This window comes from Neltuma alba, unplaced genomic scaffold, assembly GCF_004799145.2.
Source record: "Neltuma alba isolate B1F8T4 unplaced genomic scaffold, ASM479914v2 tig00012416_pilon, whole genome shotgun sequence".
Taxonomy (NCBI): domain Eukaryota; kingdom Viridiplantae; phylum Streptophyta; class Magnoliopsida; order Fabales; family Fabaceae; genus Neltuma; species Neltuma alba.
The window spans coordinates 284,846-303,376 of record NW_021636907.1 but is presented as its reverse complement, the minus strand read 5'-3'; the positions used below and the strand labels follow the sequence as shown (position 1 = coordinate 303,376).

At 32.6% G+C, this 18,531-nt stretch overlaps 1 protein-coding gene across 1 annotated transcript; it reads left to right on the top strand.

Annotated features, from left to right (window-relative positions):
- The first annotated feature begins 9,680 nt into the window (after positions 1–9,680).
- Positions 9,681–16,264, top strand: LOC114726970 (protein CROWDED NUCLEI 1-like). The gene is given in 9 exon segments (XM_028913678.1): positions 9,681–10,178; positions 11,253–11,462; positions 11,639–11,892; positions 11,999–12,269; positions 12,373–12,456; positions 12,778–13,398; positions 13,400–14,862; positions 15,269–15,437; positions 15,633–16,264. Coding segments are annotated over 9 exon segments (3,552 nt in total). The 5' UTR covers positions 9,681–9,947; the 3' UTR covers positions 15,882–16,264.
- Positions 16,265–18,531: the final 2,267 nt, after the last annotated feature.

The window sequence follows — 18,531 nt, the reverse complement described above, 5'->3', positions numbered from 1 at the left end:
TTTACTATTTACAACTGAGTTTCAAACATTTGCAACTGAACTTTCAATATTATAGAAATTTCATGGTAGTTTATAGCTTATTTTTAATTGATTTTCTTGAATTTGCAGTTGAGATTTCATGATTTGTAATTCACTTCCTATAACCTGCAATTAAGCTATAGGCTACGTGTCAAATACGAAAAAATATTTTCGTTCAATTACTTCTTTTTTAAAACCTTGATTATTCTATGTGATTTAAAAAATTGGCACTTCCTATAATACAAATAATTAAATAGAATAGTTTAAATAACCGTTTATTACAAATAACGAATCTAACTAATTTTTTTCATATTCACAAATTAGTTAATTATCTAATTTTTTATATTGAGCACATAAAGTAATACTACATCTAATTCTTAATATAAAAAATAGTTGACTGATTTAAGTAGATTATATGTATTAACTAGAACTACCATTTTAGAAAATATTTAACATACTATAAAACTATTTTAAAAAATAAATAAATATAAAAAATAAAATAGATTAAGATTTTATATACAAAATTAAATTAAATATTAAAGTAGCTTTTATATTAAATATGGAAGGTTATACTTTTTCTTATTTCCATGCAATCTTAGGAGCAAGGGTTGGGAGAGTACATAGGAGGTAAGGGTGCACAAAGACCGGACCAGACCGGGTTTAACCTCAACCCGAGGTCTGGTCTGGAATGCCCTCGGGTTACACTTTCCTGCCCGAAGTCTGGTCCGGTCTGAAACAAACCCGATAGCAGACCAGACCGGGTTGGTCCTTCGGGTTAACAGACTGGTCCAGAAAGAATAAAAAAGGAGGGGAAGTTAAGATTCGGACGTTCCTCCCTTCACCCCCAAAACTCCTACCATATCAATCTTCTTTTTTCTCTTTATTCTTATTCCCTATTCCAATCGCAAACCATCATGAAAAAAGCATAAGAAATAGAAGATGCAAGAGGAAGACAACAAATCTGGTAATGGAGTTTTACAGCTTTCAAGCTCATTAACAATCAACAATCTTCATGGCAACACATCAACAAAAATATGTGATAGCAACAGCATTTTTTTTACAAAGCACAAAAAAATATCAGGATGTTGTGAACTCATGAAATCGAACAAAGCAAGCACAAAAAAAACCCATGATCTTCATCTTTGCTTCAACAGATCTGATACGAGTTCTTTGTCTTCAGCTTCAGCAACTTCGGAAGATGCCATTGACAAGTTCGTCTTCTCCGTCCTTTGTAACGGTGTATTGTGTTGACCCACCTTGATCCAAATCGGGCAATCTGTGAAGAGGCCGAAGAGATGATAAAGATTGGATGCCAAAATGTTTGTTGTTACTGCAGATCAGGACGGTGGGTGTCTTGATGGAAGATCTGGAATGAATCAAGCGTTGAGGGAGCTTGATAGCTGGTGGATTAGGGAGATCGAAGTTAAGATGAGAGAAGAAAACGTTGGAGGATTGGAGGGTGGAGGCGGTGGCTTCTGATTAGATGAGGAGATAGGTTAAGAAATAATTTTTGTAATAAAAAAATAAAAAAATATATATATATATGCCGGGTTAGACCAGACCATTTGGTCTGAAGGGCTAGCCCGAAACCCGGTCTGACCCGATGACCAACCCGGTCTGGTCTAGTTTTTTTTTTTGTTCCAGTTGTATTTTTCCGAGCTGAACTGAACGGGGTTTACCTAGATTGGGGTTTTTTTTGAACAGCCCTAATAGGAGGGGAGCCAGCTCGGGCTTTGTTACGCCAATCTATGTTGGGGGCTTTGGGCTGTCATAGACCATTTGGGAGTATTTTCTTTCCCAACGTTTGAGATGTGAACTATATGACTTTCATATTTCTAATGCCAAAAAGAAAAACAAATTTGATATCTCGGAATCCAAAAGCTACAAAAAGAGCTCCAAAACTACAAGGCAGATCCTTTGATGGTTGATACAAAAGTGAGGAGCACTATAAATGTGGCATTGCAAGATTGGGTAGTTTGGTAGAGGGAAGAAAGCAAATATTTGGCCAGAAAGCAAAGCAAGCAGCAAGTAATAAGAACAAGCAATACCTTTAAGATGGAAAAAGAACAAGGCGGATCCTTTACTGAATTTACTATGGTGGCTTGGATTGATTATTTATTCTGTATTTGGATCCACGGAGGGAAAAACAAGAGAAAGAGAAAACTAGAAGAGAAAATTGAACGAAAATCAAAATAAATTTTCTTCTAGTAAGACATAATTAAGGAGGGAAAATGTGGAAGGAAAAAAGTGCATGGTGCATATGTTTCTCTCTAAAGTTTTTCCTTTTTCAAAAAGAAAAAATTTGGAGGGAAAATATATCTCTAAAATTGTCTTGAAAGATAAAAATCGAAGCATATGACTCACTTTGTTTTCCCCATATAACAGTATTATCGTTGTTGTGAAATTACGCATGCGTGTTTCCTCATGTTTATCGATATAAAGGGGGCAAAAAACATTTTTTAACTTTTCTTTTTTAAAAAAAATATTTTCCTTATTTTCTCCATATTTTCTCATCTCATGTACAAAGAAAGCTATCAGAAGCCCTGGTAAAAGATAAATTATATAGCATGAAGTCATTCGAAATGAGGTAAAAGAATATTTAAAAAAATGCCCAATGAAATTATTGAATATGACCTTTTGATTAACAATATAACTAAATATTTATTTGTCAATAAAATGCAATAATATCTTGCAATTAATATAGTTGGCCCTAATTAATGAGATAATGTTATTTGTTGTTGCTTCTCATCTATTCAAATAAACGGAAGTATGCTTGATCTTATTATTAAGATCACAGTACATGAGAAGCCAACAAAAATTGAAATGTGATAATTTTATTTAATGAAACACATAGGTCCCTTTGGATAGAGACTCTACCAAACATCTAGAAGCTACATAGAATAGTTTTTGGCTTCCTACCACCAAAATGAATTTCATGATACTTGTTTTAATTTTCCTTATACGTATGTGCTTGTTTGTAATGATTTACAAATAATTTTTTAATTGTAATTTATGAAATATAAAGTAAATATATAAGAGAAGTTTTGTCTATACTTACGTGAAACATATTTATAAATGCTTACAAACATGGTTCCAAACAAACTATGATGATTGTTGTTTTAAAATCTTCTCGATTTTATTGAGATAGGATTGACAGAAATCATTAAGTGGTATTTGAGTTTATAATCGTTTCAATTTGTAAGTGCACATGAGGAGGAAGAGCCAATGTTAGGTATACAAGAAAGATTATGATGAAACAAAAAATCTCTTGACATTTGTTGTTTTTTTCCTGAGAAAATTAAAAATTACAAAATAGAAGCAATATGAGAAAAAATGACATTGATTTTTCGTACATGCAAAATGGGACATGGAAAGCATGCGGGGTGGCGCGGAAAGACAGATAGTGAATGAATGTACGTTCCAAACAGATGCTATGAAAGGTTTCTAGAAGCAATGAACTAGATATTTTTGGTGACATGACGTGATTTAACACAACTTTTTAATTTTAACGCAAAATATTTAATCAACACTTCCAAATATTTTTAGGTGGATGTAATATTTTAAAATATTTTATAATGTAGTTTTATTTTTAAAATATCTTTTCATGAACAATTTTGCTTTTTTGAAGTATTTTTAAGGAGAAATCATTACTACCAACTCTCACAAAAAGTTTGTTAATTACAGGTCCACTTGGCATTCTATAATATACTTTTAGCAACACTCAACTTTCTCATTTTTTTGTGCAACTTTGCCGTAAAGTATTTTATAAGTTAATTTTTCATCACTCTTTGGTCATATTTTTAATACTTATCATTTATATATTTGGCACTTATTTTTCATATTTTCAATAATTGCTATTTCAATTTCTAGCAGTTATTTTAAAGATCTTTTAGACTTATGTCCCATGTTTTCAATCATTAGATTTAATTATCTTAAATATCAAAAACATAAACAATAGGCACTGAAAATATTTTTTTTCCCCCTAATTAAACACTGAGTACCTTACACGACAAAAAAAAAACTAACAAGACCTATTTTTCTTTATCAACTTCTCCCTCAACAATAAAAAGTGATTACTCTAAGAGGCAAAAGTTATCGGATTTGCATTGGATGCTCATCAGATTTGGGTCGTTTAGATCCAATCTGGACGGTTTAGATTTAATTTAATTTTTATTTTTTTAAAATAATTATTTTAATAAGTATAGGATGAAAAATAAAGATAATTTCTTAACTATCATATTTTAAAAAAATAATTTTTTATTTTAAAATAATTATTTAAAAATATTAAATTTAGACCGTTCAAATGAGATCTGGATGGTCCAAATTGCTCATCAAGTGATGAGTACTGGGTGCTCATCATTTGATGAGTTATCCTCATGAGAAAGCTATGCTAAGTGATCAACAGTAGAAATAGCTTTTACTCCGTATTGAAAATAATTAAATATTGGGATTAATCATCAAGTAAGAAGCAAATGGAATTAAGGATAAAAATATAATTAAATTTTAATGTAAAGTGCGTTAGAGCTGCGTTTTACTTTTACTTAAACATCAAAACGGGATTTTCACCGCCTTATACTAAACTTTGTAATGAAAAAGGAATTATAAAATTGAAGAATTAACTAGTGCATGTTCGTTTAATAATTTTTGTTTCCATACCAGAGATGAAGGCTTTATGGTTATCTTTGCCAACAACCACTTTTTTTTTTTTAATTTTTGACTACAAATCATTAATAAATCATATGGCATCCGATGAATAATAATTAAATAAAAGATGTTTAAGAAATTACTATAAAAAATTTAAAAAGAAAAAAGAGTGTGATAAGTGATGAAAAGAATGGAATGGGTTATCTTCCACGTTACATTTTTTCTTTTTCAATACAAAACAATGAAACATGATGACGGTGCGGGGACCATAACGGCTAGCACCGGAAAGTATTCCACTCCAGAGCCAACGGTCATGAGTTTCATCAACGGCATATTTTGTTTAATTATTATTAATTTAAAAAAAGAGGGAATATTCTCCTTCGCTTCCCTCATAATCATAAGGCGGCCATGAGTTTTATAAATGAGCTTATTATTTTGCATGTAATATTTCGAGCGAGGTAAAAATACTTTTATTTTTATTATAGTAGTATGTAAAATACGCAAGTGAAAAAATAATTTTCTTGTCTCATAAAAAAAGAGCCGTAGTTTTTTATAAGATAAAATAGGAATATTAAGCTTGTGGATTTGTTAAAATTATTTTTAAAAATGATTTATTATAAAGCTTTAGATTCATATAAAAATCAAATCATTCATTGGGAACAAAAATAAATCAATAATCCTATTAATATGTTAGAAGTACGCAAGGCTACGGGCCTCAATCATGAATCATATACTTTCATAAAATTAAAATTATCATAAAAATTCGAAGGATATTATGTATAGCAGATAATATAGATTAATTTAAAATGTTATTATAATAACATCCTTAGTTTATTCATTTCTTAACAAATAATATAAATAATTTATAAATTATCACAATAATAAATTATGAAAATTTACAAATATTGTTCTTAAAGTATTTTTTAATTTTTTTTCTCAGAAATTACATAGATTTCTATTTAAAAAAAAACACTGCTCCGTTTAATTAGTTTTAAAACTTGAAGATGAAAAAGAAGGTAAGGGGAACAAATTTAGCATGAAAACGGTTAAGAAAAGACTTTTAAATTTGTGTGGTTTGGTTTAATAATAATACATATGCATGTTTGATACAAAAAAATGTTAGGAAAATCATGAAAGCCTTGACTAACACATAAATGAAAACTTTCTTTTTTTCTCCCTTATTTCAAATCTAAGTTTGACATGGAATCCGTGTGTAACTCTATATGACCGCGCCATGAAGATGAGGTCATAAGGGCCAACTCCGACCCAGACTTCACGTAGTTGTCATTAAAATTTTCAAAAACGTATCAACATAAAATACTCTGTGGTTAATTTTCAACCTAAAAACTTATCTGTAATTGAAACAACTGGATACTACAAAACATGCGTGGAAAAATATTGTCATTATTCATTGACGGTCACTTTCATCTCTATCTATATAGAATTTTTAATTTTTATTTTACACAGCACACCAAATCCCAAAGAAGATGATGTGCTTGGTAAGGCGTTTGAGGGAATAAAAAGTAATTTATAAGCGTGATAAGTCAATTTACAAATTTAAAAACTGTTTGTTGCATTTTTTAGTTAATCTGACTTATAAATTAAAACTATTTTTTAAAGTACGAATGTAGAAGCATATAAAATTTACTTATGACTTATGCAAAGGTAGTTTTTTAGAATTAAAAGATATTTTTGCCTTTATATTTATATTGTTCTTATGTTTTTCTCTCTATATATTTCTTGTGCTTCCTAATCAGTTTTTAATTAATTATTTTTAATATTCTCTTGAGTAAAAATAATTTTTAACAGTTTTTATAATATTTCTAATTTTGAATACTATTTTTTATTTTATATTTACATAAATTATGTGCAGTGTATTATCCAATTAATCATGTAATATTATTTAGTTCAAAAATTTTTATATTACTATAATTTCTAATTTAAATATATTTTATTCATTAAATATAACTTCTTTCTATTATAGTAATTTAAAATTATTATCTTTTATAAATTCATATTTTTAATTATTTTTTATTATTTAATAAAAGTCATACTAATTTTAGTCATTTTACAAACTAAACTTACTTATTCAATTATAATTCAAATAATTTTTTTACTTTACAAACTAATTTTTATAAAAGTTAATCTAAACATAAATCACATTAAAAATTTAACTTTTACCCAATCTCATTTTTCTAAAAATCAAATTGAAAATAAATTATTATTTTTTCAAATGGATTTGATATAAGTAACAGGAAGAATCACACTATAGACCCAAAGAAACAATTTTATGGCAAGGAAGTCATAGAATCCGAAATTATTCTTCCCGTCTTAAATGTAAAACTTATTCTGTAATATAATTTATATTATAAAATGGGTTGCGTATAATGTCAAAGCAGTATTTTGCAAGGTGAAAGGAGTAATTAAAAATTAAATTTCATTACCCAAAAACTAAAAAGCCCTAATTTTTTTGGGGGGGGGTTAAAAAAGGCTCTCACCGCCATTGCCATTGTCATTGCCGAAACTTAGTGTGCTTCAATTGCAGCATATCAGAATTACAACATTAAGGGGTTGTTTGGAACACCCCATAATTACTTCTCAGAAGCACTTTTTCGTAAATCGAGACAAACTCCTCCACATATTTACTTTGTATACCGTAAAAGTACTTTTGAAACCATGATTTTATTCTTACCCCAACACTCCCTAATAGTCGAACTATCGCCAGTTGCCATCGGAGCTTCAATGCTGGCGAAGTTAGTAAATTCTCTGTGCAGTTTTGGGGTCCTTGTGCCCAAGACTCCTTGGTTCCCCCACAAGAGTTTTTGTCATTAAGCCACTAATAACTATTACTAGATGTTTAATATAGTATCTACTTAATTAATTTGAATTGATTAAAAATTAATTAAATTAGTTATTATAAAAAATGTATATTATTTTTTTTAAAGTACCTTCTTAAATCATTTATATTAAGACTAACCCTTAATACAAGTATCCTAAATATGTGTAATCAATAGGAATAGTTTAGAAAAATAATAATAAATATAAGAGATAAGGTGAATATCAAAGTTTAATATATAAGACCAAATTTAACTCTCAATTAACTTGATACGAAGTAGTATTAATGGTGTTGAAAAAAATCTATTAATTAAGTGGTGTGAAATAATATATTATAATAAACTTGTTTATAAGAAAAAAAGAGGGTCATTTATCAATATGCGGGCATGGGATTCTCCCAATATCTGTATAACAGATGAAAAGTATTTTAGTAACTGGATTACAAAAATTTCAGGCAAAAAAAATTGGATTACAAAATTTAATTTTTGATTAGTTTTCTAGGGGATGTTTGGAAGACACAAGAATCAATTAAATTTTTTTTTTTATGCAAGTTGAGATAAAACTACTCTCACATCTTTATTTAAATACTGTAAAATTATTTTTAAAAAATTAATCCAAATACCCTTTAATCATATTGTTTTTTTAATGGCAACTTTAACTCGATTTTATCCCTAACTAATAATTGCCAAATGCCAAATAAGCCAAATACGACAAAGGCTATGAGCCATTCTGCCCTTTTCCAACCTTACAGACACACACCGTGGCCTTGCTCATTCCCAGCGAAGCCGACATGCTCTCTCTCTGTCTGGCCCCAGACCCCAATCCCCTTCTTTTGTTCCTTTTCCCAAATTCTCCCTCCTCTTCCCTCCTTTTTACGCTTCACTCCTTCCACCATGTTGGCTCCTTCTTCATTATGATAATATCATCCATAGTATTAGTAACATATTTGTGACATTTCTTTCTTAGGAAATTGCTCTGTAGTTTCAGGTTTATTAATTGATTTACAAGTTAACCGAAGCTAAATCTTTTATCAAAGTGTAAAGTGTTACCGTGCATGTGTAATGCCTTATTTGGTACACAATGCTTTCTAATATTAGGAAGCTGCAATGAATGTGATTATTATGTTTTTACGTGAAACATGAAAAAATGGTAGTTTGAAATAAAAATATAAATATGAAATTGCTACAGGAAAAGTAGGCTCAAGGTGCAAATTTGCTTTAAAAATTTCCACTCAAAAGTGTTGGGCACTCAAAAGTTTTTTTTAGATATAAATTTATCTTAAAAATTTAAATCGTAATAATTTTGTCTCTTATTATTGAAAAACTAACGTTAATTATTAAAATAATGACATTTATTGTTAATATTTTTAACGGTAAGAGGTAAAATTGTTATAATTTAAAGTTTTAAGATAATATTGAACTCAAAAATTTTTTTGATGTCCAACGCTTGAGTACAATTTTTAAGACAAATTTACATTTTAACCCTAAAAATATAACTACATCTATAAAATTATAAATTTTCAACTAATAAAATAGTGTTACATTTTGCATTCTATTAACTTGTGAATGTTTGTTGTTATAACAATGAACGGTATTTTTTTTACTGAGGATTAAAAAAATATGATATTAAATTTTAAATATATGACCTTAATTATAATATCTAAAATAATAAATTTCAATCAATGTATTGAATTGAGTTATTACAAAATAACATATCTTTACTTTTTTTCTGGTGAAAAAACATATCTTTACTTAAAAGTGATGACAACAATATATGGAATCTCTTTTAATTTTATTGATATTTTGTAAAACATGAATGCATTTTTTTATAAAAAATGTCTTTCTTGAACATAAATATAAGAGGGTAATGTAAAACGGAATGGCATTGTGAATCTAGTCCGACCGCCAGGCGCCTGGGTCCTGGGGGTAATACGGTCATTACGATGAACTTACACGCACGCCCACGTTACAAACCGAAAAAGCGACCCAGCGAAGTGACGAGGCTACCCTCCCAGAGGAGAATGAATGAACGGAAGGCAAGGGCGTTTAGGTAATATAACAGTAGAGGAATGGATGACGACAGATAAGTAAGATGATAAAATAAGAAAAAGAAGGAACGCGAGCGTTCCACGCAAAAGCACAGAAAGGAGGGCAAAAAGAGAAGAGAGAGAAAACACAGGACCGTTTTGAGTTCGAGAGACGCCATCGGACTTGAAATCCACAATTCGCCGGAATTTGGAAACTGGTTTTGCTTCCGAACTCTAGGGTTCTTGTCTGAAGCCACAAGAAACTTGCAGAATTTTCGTCCGCGGGCAGGCTACTTTAGTTTGAGATTCTCATCGTTTGCTTTATGAAGTTGAATTCGGAACCTGCGATTCTGGGTTTCGAAGAGCTGTGGGAGTTCAATTTGGAATCTAGAGGGTTGGGTTTTTTTGGGAGATTTTTGTTGTGATGTTTACGCCTCAGAAGTTGTGGTCTCTAACACCCAAGAGGGGGACATGGTCGGGTCCCAATTCTGGTGATGGAACTGCTTCTAAGGGGAAGAGTGTTGCTTTCCTTGAAGCCAAGACGCCGGCTTCTGGTTCTGTTCGTGAAAATGGGAGCGACGTATTAGTGGGATCCGGTGGAGCAGCCATGGATCGGGAAGTTTTGGTTGAGAGAATTTCCAGTCTTGAAAAGGAGGTTAGTCAAGCAGTGGCATTCATACCTATGAAGCACGGGCAAATTGAAAAAAAAAATAAAAAGCATTGTTTCTTATTAGAAGCAGTAACACTTAGAATTGCACTTAAAATTTTGTCGTGTGGCGTGTCTGTGATATGCCCTTTGAATGTCCTTGCCCTTTGGGTTCCATTAAGTATGTGGCTTGGATGTTTTTTATGCTCCATGCTCGACTTCTTTAGCTTCCATTACCTCCTAATTTTAATTGTCTTTGGTACGAGGAAATTCTAAATTTTTGGGGAAGGAAGAGAGTACTGAAGCTGCTTTTCTTTTTGGGTAGCTTAAAGCTTACTAGCTTTCCGTTTTGGATTTGAGGTTTTTTGGTCATAAAATTCCTTCATTGAAGCTAATTTACTCATCCTGGATAAACCGCGAATTGCGCAAAAGAACTGTTACTGTTTTTTCTCCCCAGGTCTTTTAATTGCAGATACAAATAGTGAACTTCTGTATTGGCGGCTTGCTTATGTTGGTTGTAGAACATTGCTTGGTTATGTTAGTCTATGGTAATCTAGCTATACAAACCTGCTGGTATTAAATCAGTTCATGGAAAGATTTTCTTCCTTCCGTTTTTATTTGCAAGGAAAGTCAATTTCTGGAAGAGAAACCTTTTTGGGTAATTGATACATGAGATAGCCTCTTCATTTCTTGTTTTGTGGTAGATCAGCAAAAGTAACCATTTTATCATATATTGTTTGCTAGCTGTGGGTAATTATGGCTGTCTTTCTACTCTTGCAGACTTAATTTGTGGTGGTTTCTGAGATTTGGGTAACTTTGAAGCATGAATATTCGTGGCATTTTTCAATCTTAAAGATGGAATATTATTCTTAAAATATGCTTCTTAAATTAGCTCAGTGCTATTTGAAATAAGAGTGGTGAGTTTGAGGGACTGGGCATTAGTCCAAAAGTTCATTCATCGTGGGATGTTTCAATATTCTCTTTCAGGATTGCTTTTTTTTTTTGGGGGGGGGGGGTTTTCTTTCTGTTTGATGTTCTGTTTGGGTTTGAATAATTTAACCTGATTATGTTTTTTTGGACCAGCTTTATGATTATCAATTCAATATGGGTCTTCTGCTGATTGAAAAGAAAGAGTGGACCACCAAATTGAAAGAGCTAAGCCAGGATTTACAGGAAGTGAGGGATGCTCTTGAACAAGAAAAGTCGGCTCATTTAATTGCCATATCTGAAGCTGAGAAACGAGAAGATAATCTTAGGAAGGCCTTGGGTGTAGAGAAAGAGTGTGTACTTGATGTAAGATCTCTTAATGCATACTTGCACTGTTTGCATGATCTTTTCTCTCTCTCTTTGTTTTTTTTGTGCTGATGAAATATTTACCTCATGGATGATCTATACTTCATTGTACTTTTATCTTTGTTGTTGAAGTATATCTGTTGCTTGATAATGTTTGTCAATTTATCCACCAACAGCTTGAGAAATCTTTACGAGAAATGCGTGCTGAACATGGAGAAATCAAATTCATTGCGGACTCAAAGTTGGCTGAGGCAAATGCTTTGGTAGCTAGCATTGAAGATAAATCTTTGGAAGTGGAGGCCAGGTTACGTGCTGCTGATGCCAAGCATGCAGAAATGAACAGGAAGAGTTTGGAGATGGATAGAAAATCAAAAGACTTGGAGGCCCAAGAATCTGCACTTAGAAGAGAGCGCTTATCATTTATTGCAGAGTATTCCCTATGCTATTCTACTACTACTTACTACTACTACTACTACTACTACTACTACTACTACTAATATTATGTTAAAAACTCACATTATTTTGATTTATGACAGGAAAGAATTGCATGAGAGTACTATATCTAAGCAGAGGGAGGACTTACGAGAATGGGAAAAGAAACTGCAGGAAGGAGAGGAAAGGCTAGCCAAGAGTCAAAGAATTCTCAATGAAAGGGAGCAGAGGTCAAATGAGACTGACAGAATATTGAGGCAGAAAGAGAAGGAACTTGAAGACACACAGAAGAATATTGAAGCATCCAATGTGGCTTTGAGAAGCAAAGAAGATGACATAAACAGCAGGCTTGCAAATATAAATCTAAAAGAGAAGGCAAATTTTTTGGTTTTTGAACTATTGTTGGGCATTACTTAATTTATTCTTGTATCACGTATTTTGTTATTATGTGTTGAATGTCAATATCCTTTTGATGCAGGAGTATGATGCAATGAGAATGAACTTGGACCTGAAAGAGAAGGAGCTATCTGTGTGGGAAGAAAAGCTCAACGATAGAGAAAAAGTATGTTAATTGACTTACTCTTTGTTAATGGCAAATTTTAGAGAAGGATGGTGATGGACCTATATAAATTGCTGAATCATCTGTGTAGCCATTTTGAATCTTTTGGTCATTCAAAAGTTAGCAATGGTTAGGTTCTCAACTCTTTCGTGTAATTGAAATTGAAATGGTTCCTAAATTGGACTAATTTTGCCAAATTGTTAAATGAAAGAAGATTTTAGTTTCTGGGATCCTAATCAGTTATTCTTGAATTGTATTTGGTATCCCTACTGCTAATATTTTTTTCCCCTTATATATTGATTTGTATATCTTGTACTTTTGCAGGTTGAGATTCAAAAGCTTCTTGAGGAACACAATGCTACGCTGGATTTGAAAAAGCGAGAGTTTGATGTGGAATTGGACGAAAAAAGAAAATCCTTTGAAGCTGGATTACAGAATAGAATGATGGAACTGGATAAGAAAGAAGTTGAAATCAGCCACATGGAGGAGAAAGTTGCAAAGCGTGAACAAGCATTGGAAAAGAAAACAGAGAAGCTTAGGGAAAAAGAGAAAGAGTATGAATTGAAATTGAAAGGTTTGAAGGAAAGGGAGAAGTCTATTAAGTCGGATGAGAAGAATTTGGAGAAAGAGAAAGGGCAGCTAGAGTGTGAGAGGGAGAGATTGCTCAGTATGAAGACTGAAGTTGAGAAGATACGGGCTGGCAATGAAGAAGAGCTTCAAAGGATACATGAAGAGACCAATCGTCTTAAAGTGACTGAGGAGGAAAGGTCAGATTATGGGCGCTTGCAGTCAGAATTAAAACAGGAAATTGATCAGTACAGGCTTCAGAAAGAACTGCTTCTGAAAGAAGCTGATGATTTGAGGCAGCAAAAGGAGACTTTTGAAAGAGATTGGGATGAGCTGGACCTGAAGAAAGCAGACATAGAGAAGGAATTGAAAATTTTGACTAAACAAAAAGGAAGAAATATCTAAACTGCAACAAATTGAAGAAGAAAAGTTGAAGAATGAGAAGCAGGCAACTGATGAATACATACAAAGGGAGTTGGAAGCTCTTAAGTTGGCCAAAGAGTCATTTGCTATTCAAATGGAGACGGAGAAGTCTGACTTGGCTGAAAAATCCCGAAGTGAGAGGAACCAAATGCTTCTGGATTTTGAGCTGCGGAAAAAAGAACTTGAAGCTGATATGCAGAATCAGTTAGAGCAGAAAGAAAACGTTTTTCTAGAGAGGAAGAAATTATTTGAGGAAGAAAGGGAGCGGGAATTAAGTAATATTAACTATTTGAGGGAAGTAGCCCATAGAGAGATGGAGGAAATGAAACTTCAAAGGAGTAAAGTAGAAAAGGAAAAACAAGAAGCTGCTGAGAATAAAAAGCATATGGAAAAGCAGCAGTTGGAAATGCGAGAGGACATAGATGTGCTTGTAGAACTTAACAGCAAGCTGAAAAGTCAGCGGGAGCAATTTGTAGAGGAGAGACGACGTTTTGTTAATTTTGTTGAGAAACTCAGGAGTTGCCTGAATTGTGGTGAAATGGTCTGTGAGTTTGTGTTGTCTGATTTACGATCCTTAGCTGAAATTGAAAACATAGAGGTGCCTTCACTTCCAAAATTGGCTGATGACATTGTGCAAGGTAGTCCTGATGGAAATCTGGTCTCACAACAAAATACTGGGGTGGCCGAGTCAAAATCTCCTATCTCTGGCGGAACAATATCATGGCTGCGTAAATGCACCTCTAAGATATTCAAAATCTCCCCAGTTGGAAAGATCGAGTCTGAAGATGCCCATCCTTCAAAAGAGGTGGCAACATTGTCTGTTGAGAAAGGTAGAATTGAGGAATCATCAGGGGGTATTCCTGGACCTGACAATGAAGAAGAGTTATCATTTGCCATTGTAAGTGATTCTTTTGGTGTTCAGAAGACCCATCCTCACAATGACCTTGCAGAGGCTGAAGCTGAAAAAGATTTATCCGTTGACAATCAGAGCAATATTGACAGCAAGGCACCAGAGGCTCCAGAAGACTCCCAGCTTTCTGATTCAAAGGGTGGTCAGCAGAAAGTTCGCAAAAGAGGAAGGCCCAGAATAAAGCGTAATAAATCTGTGATAGCTGTTGTCAAAGATGCTAAGAACATACTTGGAGAATCCTTGAATGATGACGAGACTGAATATCCAAACGGAACTGCTGAGGATTCTGCCACTATGAATAATGAGGCACAAAGACCATCCAGTAGAAGGCCGACAAATTTGAGGAAACGAAACCATGTTCAAACATCTCAAATGACGGGGAGTAAAACTGCTGGTGATGTCAATGAGGGACATTCTGATAGTGAAGTACAAGGGCAACCCAAAAGGAGGAGGCAGAAGGCTGCTCCTCCTGCACGTGAGCCAAGATATAATTTGAGACGGCCCAAAGTGTAAGTACTTTATTCTCATTCGTATATGCAGATATGGATTATTTTCTTGTAACTAATCTAACCTCATCTTGCTCATTTGGAAAAGAAAAGAGGAACCAATGCACGTTATAATTTTGATGTTCATACTTCGTAGAAGTGAACAAGTTCTCCTGTAGGTCATTTTGCTATGCTGGAGCTTACTAATGTAATTTGTACATACTGTCACGTAGGATTTCTTAACATTCGGATTCTATGCTTGGTCTGGATTTATTTCTTGATCTTTAGCTATATCATCTGCAATATTCTTTTTTAAAATTTTTTATTTTATTGGACCAATAGTTTTCTTTTAATTTTTAAAATTGATGATAGCTGTAAAATTTACTGGTCTTTTCTGTCTGTTGACGTGGCTGTACACTGATTGGTATAGTGGAGCAGCAGCCACATCTAGCCGAGCCTTGTCTGGAGGTGGTAGCAAAGAAAGTGAGGGAGAGGTTGATCGTGTAAAAGAAACAGAAGATGCAATTTTTCACTCTAAAACTTCTTCAGCCTCAATGGGTGTTACTAATGAGAATAGTGGGCGCATACTACTTGTGCAGGTGAGCATAATACGTGGCGTTTTATGTTGCATCTTGTTTCCCTTTTATTTTGTTTGTTGTAATTTTTTGTTTCGGGGTCTTTTATGTTTGACTTGCATTTTTAAGGCATTACTGTCATTTAAACCATTAGAAGTTTGGGATTGAGAATAAGCGCTAAATCTTGTGAGGTTTTGGTTGTACTGCAATGTGTTCCAGTCCGAGAAAATTGTGGAGATCCAGGACACCTATGGCGAAACGACACGGAATGAAGCCACCAATACAGCCTTGAGTGAGGAGGTGAATGGGACACCAGATGATGCGGGGGATCATGATGCCCAGTATAGAAGCGAAGAATCCCATGGCGAAGATGCTGGTGGAGCAGACAATGAAGAAGATGATGGAGACATTGAACATCCTGGTCAAGCTTCTATAGGGAAGAAGCTCTGGAATTTTTTCACAACGTAATTCTTTGCTCCTTCTTCCCTTATAATGCAGCTACGGCTTAGGGTCTTGACCTCATCAACCCTTTAGGCATAATGTCATTGGTAGTCTGATGGGTAGTAGCTTGTATTAACTGTTAAGAAGCATAAATGTAAGCTGTAACCACGTAAGTACCTAGGACTCGGGGGGTGATTGGATTTTTTTTTTTTTTGGGTGCTCATTTTATTTGGGGTCAAGGATATTGAGGCCCTGATGTACTTTTGACAGTCTTAGGCATTGAATAGTAGTAGTTTTCAATGTTAGAGTGGAAATTCAGCTCCCTCCTCCATTGAAAAATTGATTGTTGTATCAAAATGTTTAGAATATTTTCTCTGAAATGTGAGTTGATGTTAAGTGCTTTACCGTTAGTTGGCCTGCGTCCCTTGAAAAGTTAGAAGAGAAAATTAAGAGGGGGGGGGGGTGAAAAAAGTACTGTCTCAGGTTCTGTGGAGTCCTCTAATGAAGACATACCATGTTAAGATTCGTAGGCTTATGTCAATTGTACCTAATTAAGGGGACTAAATTTGGAAGTTTGTGCATTAAATGGGAGTATCTTAATGAGGAAAACGCTTGGAGGGCAAATTGCGAAAGAAGTAAGGAAAATTTTTAAGAGGCCAAATTATTAATTAGAAAGAGGAAATAAGGAAAGAATTTGGACTTGGAGTATAAAGTTGAGGAAACGAAGAGTACAAGCTGTGACTAGGGCATGGAAAGCCTAGAAACTCGAGGATTTCTCTATAAATGGCCACAAAGGGATTCCAAGAAGGGGATTGGACTTGGGAGGGCTAGAGGCCAAGATTAAAGGTTTGCACATCTTGAAATCGTTAATTTTTCTTGTATATTTGGGTTTTCATGAGCTAACACTGGCTTTTCTTTTAGTTATGCGTGGTTGAATTCTCTTTTCTAAAATTAGTTTTTATTGAACCATTGACTAGTTATTTGTCATTTACTTTAATTTGATTGTAGTAATATTCTTATGTGTTTGCGTTTTTTTTTCCCCTCAATTTGTTTTAAAAGTTGCAATAAGGTCCCACATAAGATAATTAAATAAAAAAACTCTTTTAAAATCATCAAATTAATCTGAAGCCCCAAAGGACCTTATTGTAAAAGATATTTATTTAATTATTAAATTATCCTTATTTTTTAATAAACCATATACCTATACTTTCTTTCAATTTAATTTGGTACCTATGTGTCCCTTTAATTAAACATTTAATTTTATTTTAGCAACATTAGCTCTTATAACTTTGTTCTATTGATATTAGTCTCTACATAAGGATTAATGATGTTAATAGAGCAAAATTAAAGATTTAGTTAAGAATACACATAGGTAAATTGAAAATTGAAAAAAAGTATAAGTATCCAATATGGTTTTTCCTTTTTTTAATTAACAACTGAAAGTACAGTCGTTAACGACTTAATGTATAATGATTAATAATTATCACAGTAAATATTGATAACTTATGTATTATATTTTTAATGATTTCAAGATATTTTTTTTGTATTTAATTCTTTCAGTGAGACGTTATTATAATTTTTTCTTTGTTTTATAACCGCACCTTTCATACCATAGTTAACTGTATTCGATGTTTAGATGTTCTGGTTGTACTTAGAAATGAGGATTATAGAATAAGCCATGCGATAAAGCAACGTGAGATTGTTTTGCACGAGAACAATTTGTTTTTTTTTTCCAATAAATAAACGAGAACAATTTGTTAACTAAGAAGCATGCTGGTAAATTAAAAAAAAAAATCTCACATACAAACCTACTAATTACTGATTTGAAAAACATATGCAGTTAATATTTAGGGTTAAGTTGTATTCAGTACCAAAAAGTATTTTATCCGGTTTGTCTAGCAACTTAAAGTATTTTATGATGCGTCCAACACTTTAAAACATTTCTTGATGAAATTTTATCCTAAAAGTATTAATTTTTTCAGAACAATTGTGCTTTTAAAGTGTTACTTCCAGTCAGGTTTGTCTAGTAATCTAAAGTATTTTATGATGCGTGCTACACTTTAAAATATGTCGCGATGAAATTTTGTTTTTAAAGTATTAATTTTTTTGGAAGCAATTGTGCTTTTAAAGTACTGTTTTCCATCCTTAATATAAAAGAGAATTTGATATTCAATTCTGTCCTAAATATAAGACTCAATTCACATTTTTTAATCATATTTATCTATTTTTTAAAGTAGTCCTTATAGTAATTACATATGATCAAGGTTCCATCAAATGGTAGTTTTAACTAATACATATGATTAGCAACGGTATCTTAGAAAAAACAAAACTTATTTATTATAAAAAATTAACTTGATTAATTTTCTTAATCTCTCCAAATTAATCAACTAGGTCTTATATTAAGGACTTAAAATGGTATTATTTTATAAGCAATTTTAACCTCATCATTAATTTCTCAAAAGATATGTTAAATGAATATATGTCAAGCACTATAAAGTATTTTTTTAGAGTGTTGGACATGTGTGAAAAAAATTTTAAGGTGCCGTGAACTATAAAAATACAGGGGTATTGGATGTAGATGACAAAAATACTTTAGAGTGTTGGACATCATAATTTTTTAGGATGCTAAACTTATCTAACAAAATACTTTTAAATACTGGACGCATCTTAATCCAAA